General features: G+C 43.2%; 1 protein-coding gene across 1 annotated transcript in view; it reads left to right on the top strand.

Annotated features, from left to right (window-relative positions):
* Positions 1-7,022, top strand: part of LOC122942041 (vasoactive intestinal polypeptide receptor 1-like) — a 206,122-nt gene extending 199,100 nt beyond the window's left edge. Inside the window, exon 13 of the mRNA XM_044299535.1 lies at positions 6,807-7,022. Coding sequence (XP_044155470.1) covers positions 6,807-6,899 — 93 coding nt within the window. The 3' untranslated portion in view covers positions 6,900-7,022. The remainder of the gene's footprint in view (positions 1-6,806) is intronic.
* Positions 7,023-9,647: the final 2,625 nt, after the last annotated feature.

The raw sequence follows: 9,647 nt of genomic DNA on the forward strand, positions 1-9,647 counted from the left end.
GTTTTGTCTTCAGCAAGTGAAATGCATGCTCAATCGGATTCAGGTCCGGTGATTGACTTGGCCATTGCATAACATTCTACTTCTTTCCCTTAAAAAACTCTTTGATTGCTTTTGCAGTATGCTTTGGGTCATTGTCCATCTGCACTGTAAAGCGCCGTCCAATGAGTTCTGAAGAATTTGGCTGAATATGAGCAGATAATATTGGTCGAAACACTTCAGAGTACATCCTGCTGCTTTTGTCAGCAGTCACATCATCAATAAATACAAGAGAACCAGTTCTATTGCCCACGCCATGAAACTACCCCCACCATGCTTCACTGATGAGGTGGTATGCTTAGGATTGTTGACTTTGACACACATACACCTACCTCCTGGAGAGTGTTCTTGATCTGGCCAACTGTTGTGAAGGGTGTTTTCTTCACCTGGGAAAGAATTCTTCGGTCATCCACCACAGTTGTTTTCTGTGGTCTTCCGGGTCTTTTGGTGTTGCTGAGCTCACCGATGCGTTCCTTCTTGTTAACCACCTCCCGACCGCCGTACGCGTATATGCGTCCGGGAGGTGGTTGTTTTACTCCTCCTGGACGCATATACGCGTCCTCTCGCGAGACGCGAGATTTCCTGTGAACGCGCGCGCACAGGCGCTCGCGCTCACAGGAACAGAAGGTAAGCGAGTGGATCTCCAGCCTGCCAGCGGCGATCGCTCGCTGGCAGGCTGGAGATCCGAATTTTTTAACCCCTAACAGGTATATTAGACGCTGTTTTCATAACAGCGTCTAATATACCTCCTACCTGGTCCTCTGGTGGTCCCTTTTGTTAGGATCGACCACCAGAGGACTCAGGTAGGTCAGTACAGTCCCACCAAACACTACACTACACTACACCCCCCCCCCCCCGGTCACTTATTAACCCCTTATAAACCCCTGATCACCCCATATAAACTCCCTGATCACCCCCCTGTCATTGATCACCGCCCTGTCATTGATCACCCCCCTGTCAGGCTCCGTTCAGACGTCCGCATGATTTTTACGGATCCTATCCATGGATCCGTAAAAATCATGCAGAAGTCTGAATGGAGCCTTACAGGGGGGTGATCAATGACAGGCGGGTGATCACCCATATACACTCCCTGATCACCCCCTGTCATTGATCACCGCCCTGTTAGGCTCCATTCAGATGTCCGCATGATTTTTACGGATCCGATCCATGTATCCATGTATCCGTAAAAATCATGCGGACGTCTGAATGGAGCCTTACAGGGGGGTGATCAATGACAGGCGGGTGATCACCCATATACACTCCCTGATCACCCCCCTGTCATTGATCACCGCCCTGTCAGGCTCCATTCAGACGTCCGCATGATTTTTACGGATCCGATCCATGTATCCATGGATCCGTAAAAATCATGCGGACGTCTGAATGGAGCCTTACAGGGGGGTGATCAATGACAGGCGGGTGATCACCCATATACACTCCCTGATCACCCCCTGTCATTGATCACCCCCCTGTCATTGATCACCCCCCTGTCAGGCTCCATTCAGACGTCCGCATGATTTTTACGGATCCGATCCATGTATCCATGGATCCGTAAAAATCATGCGGACGTCTGAATGGAGCCTTACAGGGGGGGTGATCAGTGACAGGGGGGTGATCACCCTGATTACCCTGATCACCCCCTGTCATTGATAACCCCCCTGTAAGGCTCCATTCAGACGTCCGCATGTGTTCTGTGGATCCGATCCATGTATCCATGTATCCGTAAAAAATCATGCGGATGTCTGAATGGAGCCTTACAGGGGGGGTGATCAGTGACAGGGGGGTGATCACCCTGATTACCCTGATCACCCCCTGTCATTGATAACCCCCCTGTAAGGCTCCATTCAGACGTCCGCATGCGTTCTGTGGATCCGATCCATGTATCCATGGATCCGTAAAAAATCATGCAGATGTCTGAATGGAGCCTTACAGGGGGGGTGATCAGTGACAGGGGGGTGATCACCCTGATTACCCTGATCACCCCCTGTCATTGATAACCCCCCTGTAAGGCTCCATTCAGACGTCCGCATGCGTTCTGTGGATCCGATCCATGTATCCATGGATCCGTAAAAAATCATGCGGATGTCTGAATGGAGCCTTACAGGGGGGGTGATCAGTGACAGGGGGGTGATCACCCTGATTACCCTGATCACCCCCTGTCATTGATAACCCACCTGTAAGGCTCCATTCAGACGTCCGCATGCGTTTTGTGGATCCGATCCATGTATCCATGGATCCGTAAAAAATCATGCGGATGTCTGAATGGAGCCTTACAGGGGGGGTGATCAGTGACAGGGGGGTGATCACCCTGATTACCCTGATCACCCCCTGTCATTGATAACCCCCCTGTAAGGCTCCATTCAGACGTCCGCATGCGTTTTGTGGATCCGATCCATGTATCCATGGATCCGTAAAAAATCATGCGGATGTCTGAATGGAGCCTTACAGGGGGGGTGATCAGTGACAGGGGGGTGATCACCCTGATTACCCTGATCACCCCCTGTCATTGATAACCCCCCTGTAAGGCTCCATTCAGACGTCCGCATGCGTTCTGTGGATCCGATCCATGTATCCATGGATCCGTAAAAATCATGCGGACGTCTGAATGAAGCCTTACAGGGGGGGTGATCAATGACAGGGGGGTGATCAGGGAGTCTATATGGGTGATCACCCCCCTGTCATTGATCACCCCCCCTGTCATTGATCACCCCCCCCTGGTAAGGCTCCATTCAGCCATTTTTTTTGGCACAAGTTAGCGGACATTTTTTGTTTGTTTTTGTTTTTGTTTTTTCTTACAAAGTCTCATATTCCACTAACTTGTGTCAAAAAATAAAATCTCCCATGAACTCGCCGTACCCCTCACGGAATCCAAATGCGTAAACATTTTTAGACATTTATATTCCAGACTTCTTCTCACGCTTTAGGGCCCCTAAAAAGCCAGGGCAGTATAAATACCCCACATGTGACCCCATTTCGGAAAGAAGACACCCCAAGGTATTCCGTGAGGGGCATATTGAGTCCATGAAAGATTGAAATTTTTGTCCTAAGTTAGCGGAAAGTGAGACTTTGTGAGAAAAAAAACAAAAAAAATCAATATCCGCTAACTTATGCAAAAAAAAAAAAAAATTCTAGGAACTCGCCATGCCCCTCATTGAATACCTTGGGGTGTCTTCTTTCCAAAGTGGGGTCACATGTGGGGTATTTATACTGCCCTGGCTTTTTAGGGGCCCGAAAGTGTGAGAAGAAGTCTGGGATCCAAATGTCTAAAAATGCCCTCCTAAAAGGAATTTGGGCCCCTTTGCGCATCTAGGCTGCAAAAAAGTGTCACACATGTGGTATCGCCGTACTCAGGAGAAGTTGGGCAATGTGTTTTGGGGGGTCATTTTACATATACCCATGCTGGGTGAGAAAAATATCTTGGTCAAATGCCAACTTTGTATAAAAAAATGGGAAAAGTTGTCTTTTGCCAAGATATTTCTCTCACCCAGCATGGGTATATGTAAAATGACCCCCCAAAACACATTGCCCAACTTCTCCTAAGTACGGCGATACCAGATGTGTGACACTTTTTTGCAGCCAAGGTGGGCAAAGGGGCACCTTTCGGATTTCGCAGGCCATTTTTTACACATTTTGATTTCAAGGTACTTCTTACACGATTGGGCCCCTAAATTGCCAGGGCAGTATAACTACGCCACAAGTGACCCCATTTTGGAAAGAAGACACCCCAAGGTATTCCGTGGGGGGCACGGCGAGTTCCTAGAATTTTTTATTTTTTGTCACAATTTAGCGGATAATGATGATTTTTCATTTTTTTTCTTTTTTCCTTACAAAGTCTCATATTCCACTAACTTGCGACAAAAAATAAAAAAATTCTAGGAACTCGCCATGCCCCTCACGGAATACCTTGGGGTGTCTTCTTTCCAAAATGGGGTCACTTGTGGCGTAGTTATACTGCCCTGGCAATTTAGGGGCCCAAATGTGTGAGAAGAACTTTGCAATCAAAATGTGTAAAAAATGCCCTGCAAAATCCGAAAGGTGCACTTTGGAATATGTGCCCCTTTGCCCACCTTGGCAGCAAAAAAGTGTGACACATCTGGTATCGCCGTACTCAGGAGAAGTTGGGCAATGTGTTTTGGGGTGTCATTTTACATATACCCATGCTGGGTGAGAAAAATATCTTGGTCAAATGCCAACTTTGTATAAAAAAATTGGAAAAGTTGTCTTTTGCCAAGATATTTCTCTCACCCAGCATGGGTATATGTAAAATGACAGCCCAAAACACATTCCCCAACTTCTCCTGAGTACGGCGATACCAGATGTGTGACGCTTTTTTGATGCCAAGGTGGGCAAAGGGGCACATATTCCAAAGTGCACCTTTCGGATTTCACCGGTCATTTTTTACAGATTTTGATTGCAAAGTTCTTCTCACACATTTGGGCCCCTAAATTGCCAGGGCAGTATAACTACGCCACAAGTGACCCCATTTTGGAAAGAAGACACCCCAAGGTATTCCGAGAGGGGCATGGCGAGTTCCTAGAATTTTTTATTTTTTGTCGCAAGTTAGTGGAATATGAGACTTTGTAAGGAAAAAAGAGAAAAAAAAAAAATCATCATTTTCCGCTAACTTGTGACAAAAAATAAAAAATTCTAGGAACTCGCCGTGCCCCCCACGGAATACCTTGGGGTGTCTTCTTTCCAAAATGGGGTCACTTGTGGCGTAGTTATACTGCCCTGGCAATTTAGGGGCCCAAATGTGTGAGAAGAACTTTGCAATCAAAATGTGTAAAAAATGCCCTGCAAAATCCGAAAGGTGCACTTTGGAATATGTGCCCCTTTGCCCACCTTGGCAGCAAAAAAGTGTGACACATCTGGTATCGCCGTACTCAGGAAAAGTTGGGGAATGTGTTTTGGGGTGTCATTTTACATATACCCATGCTGGGTGAGAAAAATATCTTGGTCAAATGCCAACTTTGTATAAAAAAATGGGAAAAGTTATCTTTTGCCAAGATATTTCTCTCACCCAGCATGGGTATATGTAAAATGACCCCCCAAAACACATTCCCCAACTTCTCCTGAGTACGGCGATACCACATGTGTGACACTTTTTTGCTGCCAAGGTGGGCAAAGGGGCACATATTCCAAAGTGCACCTTTCGTATTTCACCGGTCATTTCTTACACATTTTGATTGCAAAGTTCTTCTCACACATTTGGGCCCCTAAATTGCCAGGGCAGTATAACTACCCCACAAGTGACCCCATTTTGGAAAGAAGACACCCCAAGGTATTCTGTGAGGGGCATGGTGAGTTCCTAGAATTTTTTATTTTTTGTCGCAAGTTAGTGGAATATGAGACTTTGTAAGAAAAAAAAAAAAAAAAAATCATCATCATTTTCCGCTAACTTGTGACAAAAAATAAAAAGTTCTATGAACTCACTATGCCCATCAGCGAATACCTTAGGGTGTCTACTTTCCGAAATGGGGTCATTTGTGGGGGTTTTCTACTGTCTGGGCATTGTAGAACCTCAGGAAACATGACAGGTGCTCAGAAAATCAGAGCCGTTTCAAAAAGCGGAAATTCACATTTTTGTACCATAGTTTGTAAATGCTATAACTTTTACCCAAACCATTTTTTTTTTTGCCCAAACATTTTTTTTTTTATCAAAGACATGTAGAACTATAAATTTAGCGAAAAATTTATATATGGATGTCGTTTTTTTTGCAAAATTTCACAGCTGAAAGTGAAAAATGTCATTTTTTTGCAAAAAAATCGTTACATTTTGATTAATAACAAAAAAAGTAAAAATATCAGCAGCAATAAAATACCACCAAATGAAAGCTCTATTAGTGAGAAGAAAAGGAGGTAAAATTCATTTGTATGGTAAGTTGCATGACCGAGCGATAAACGGTGAAAGGAGTGTAGTGCCGAAGTGTAAAAAGTGGCCTGGTCATGAAGGGGGTTTCACCTAGCGGGGCTGAAGTGGTTAAGAATGTTCCAAACAGTTGTTTTGGCCATGCCTAACATTTTTGCTATCTCTCTGATGGGTTTGTTTTGCTTTGTTCAGCCTAATGATGGCTTGCTTTACTGATAGTGAAAGCTCTTTAAGTCTCATCTTGAGATTTGACAGCAACAGATTCCAAATGCAAATAGCAGACTTGAAATGGACTCTAGACCTTTTATCTGATCATTTTAATTTGGATAATGAGGGAATAACACACACCTGGCCATGGAACATTGTCCCATTACTTTTGGTCCCTTAATTAGTGGGAGGCACATATGCAAACTGTTGTAATTCCTACACCGTTCACCTGATTTGGATGTAAATACCCTCAAATTAAAGCTGGCAGTCTGCAGTTAAAGCACATCTAGTTTGTTTCATTTAAAAAAAAATTGTGGTGGTGTATAGAGCCAAAAATGTTAGAATTGTGTTGATGTCCTACTATTTATGGACCTGGCTGTATACTGTATGTCTGTCTACCCATTGTGTACCTGTGCATGGTGCTTAGGTGAAACACTACATTTACCCTAGAAGCAACAGTTGCTGTATTATGGATCTGTACAACATTTGTGATATATGACCATGTGCATGAACTCTTAGGCTTATCAGATGAAATTCTGTCTAAAGGAGTCAGCTTGATTGTTGATGAATCTGTCCTTTACTGCAGAAGCTGAAATCACTTCTTGGACCTCAGATTTTGGGACGTTTTATCTTCCGTTACTGATCTTCAGAAGCCGGTTTCTATCCTAATTCTACATTTTATTTACATTTTCTTCAGGTGCAGGCTGAGATCCATCGACACTGGGGCAAGTGGCAAACATCATTAGAAAGCAATGTGTTTAATCTAGTAACGCAGGACTTCACAGCATAACATCACTGCTGTGACAACTGTCCAGAATGCCAATACAAGATGGACAACTGTCCTACTCAAGAAGTCTAGATGCTAATATCTGAAAACTGTGGGTTATGAATAATGCAGCTATAAATATCAATACTCAAAGAACATTATATATACAGATCAGTTACATACCATGTATATAATAATAATAATAATATGTCAAATATGATGAATATATTACATGTACATGTGATAATTACCAAATGTAAGAATTACAATAAAGTCAGTGACCTTTTGGATGATCATTCTTAAAGTGTGGTCTTGTTGTTGAGCAGTGGTTACTACTGTTCCTTACAGTATTGAGAGGTCTTCATTTTGAGTCTGTCCAGAACCCAAATCTCAGTGGACTCTGTATGTTCTCCCTGCTCCTGGACTCCAAAATATACCGATAGGTTGATTGACTTCCTATGAATAAGGCCCAAGTTTATGTGTCTGGTATCAGGGACGAATGATTACAACCAGTGTAATACAGAGCCTTGAAAAAGTATTTACACCCCTTGAATTTTTCCACATTTATGCTCAGTACACCCACAAACCTAAATGTATTTTATTAGGATTTTATGTGATAGACCCACACAAAGTAGCAAGTATGTGTCAAGTGAAAAGAAAATGATACATGGTTTTCAAAATTTGTATTAAATAAAATGAAATCAGGAAAGTGTAGTGTGCATTTGTACACAGCCCCCCTGAGTCAATAGGAGGACCACCTTTCGCTGCAATTACAGCTACAAGTCTTTTGGGGTACAGTATATCTCTACCAGCTTTGCACATCTAGAGGCTGAAATGTTTGCCTATTTTTCTTTGCAAAATAACTCAAGCTAAATCAAACTGGATGGAGAGTGTCTATGCTGTGATCTAACCCATTCCATTGTAGCTCTGGTTGTATGTTTAGCATTGTTGTCCTGCTGGAAGGCAAACCTCTGCCCCAGTCTCAAGTCTTTTGTAGGATTGCCCTGTATTTAGCTCCATTAATCTTCCTATGAACTCTGACCAGCTTCTCTGTCCCTGCTGAAGTAAAGCATCTACACAGCATGCTGCGGCCACCACCATGTTTCACGTTGGGGATGGTCTTCAGGGTGATGTGCAATGTTAGTTTTCCGCCACACATACCAATTTTTATTTAGGCCAAAAAGTTCAACTTTAGTCTCATCTGTCCAGAGTACCTTCTTCCACATGTTTGCTGTCTTCCCTACATGGCATGTGACAAACATGACTTCTTATGGCTTGCTTTCAAAAATTGCTTTCTTCTTGCCACTCTTCCATAAAGAGTACACAACTAGTAGTTGTCTTCTGGACAAATTCTCCCACCTGAGCTGTGGATCTCTGCAGCTCCTCCAGAGTGACCACGGGCCCCTTGGCTGCTTCTCTGATAGTGCTCTCCTTGCCTGGGCTGTCAGTTTAGGTGGTCGGCTATGTCTTGGTATGTTTGCAGTTGTGCCATACTCCTTTCATTTTTTGATGGATTGAACAGTGCTCCATGACATGTTCAGAGCTTGGGATAGTTTGTATTAGCTAACCCTCTTTTAGAATTTTACACAACTTTTTCCATGACCTGTCTGGTGTGTTCCTTGGTTTTCATGATGCTGTTTGATCACTAATGTTCACTAACAAACCTCTGAGGTCTTCACAGAACAGCTGTAGTTATACTGAGAATAAATTACACACAGGTAGACTCCATTTACTAATTAGGTGACTTCTGAAAGCTATTTTTCACACTGGATTTTATTTTGGATTCCAATACCTTACTGTTGTTTGAGATAAATTTGTGAAGGCGCAGGTTTCCTCTTGCGCATAACTCTTGGCTTTCTTTCACTAGCTTGATTGCAGATTCTGTGGACTCTAGACTTATGAGACCATCATCTACATAAAGGTTTTTCTTCAGAAAATTTGCTGCCAATGGGCAATCCTTTTCATTCTGATTGGCCAGGTACTTCATACCATAATTGGCGCAACCTGGAGATGATGCTGCTCTACACAAGTGTACTTTTATTCTGTATTCTGCTGGCTCTGTATCTTCGCCATCCCACCATAGGAACCTCAGGAAGTCTCTATCTTCATTCTTCACATGAAACTGGCGGAACATCTTTTCAACGTCGCACATGACCACTACAGGATACTTTCTGAGTCTACAGAGAACTCCAGGCAGAGTGTTTGTAAGATCTGGTCCTTTCAGCAGATGATTGTTCAATGCAACACCATTGTAAGTTGCTGAGCAATCAAACACTACTCTAATCTTATCTGGTTTCTTTGAGTGGTAAACACCTTGATGTGGGATGTACCACACTTCTCCTTCTTTAGGTTGATTAACTTTCTCTGCATGTCCTTCTTAGAGGATGAATTTCAAATAATCATTCTTGAAATTGGGATCTCTTGTCATATTTTTCTTCAAACATTTCAATCTTGCTAGGGCAAGATTTCTGCTATTTTGCAGATGAGGTTGTTCTCTAAAGGGTAAGGGCATTTCAAGATGACCTTGTTGATTCTGCTGAATTCTTTCTTCTAGAGTGTGTACAAACTGTATGTCTTCTTGGGATACACTCTTTTCTTTAGAACTTATGTCTGCAAAGTCGGATTCAAGGATCTTGATCACTTTTGCTTGACCTACAGTTGGTAACTCTTTGGATAGATATTCGATGACACAATCCTGTCACCTGTCTTGAGTTTACAATCTGCTGTTTTCCTCCAACAGCATCCCATCCTAGATCAGTTTGAACTGCGAAG

This window comes from Bufo gargarizans, chromosome 6 (assembly GCF_014858855.1).
Source record: "Bufo gargarizans isolate SCDJY-AF-19 chromosome 6, ASM1485885v1, whole genome shotgun sequence".
NCBI lineage: Eukaryota > Metazoa > Chordata > Amphibia > Anura > Bufonidae > Bufo > Bufo gargarizans.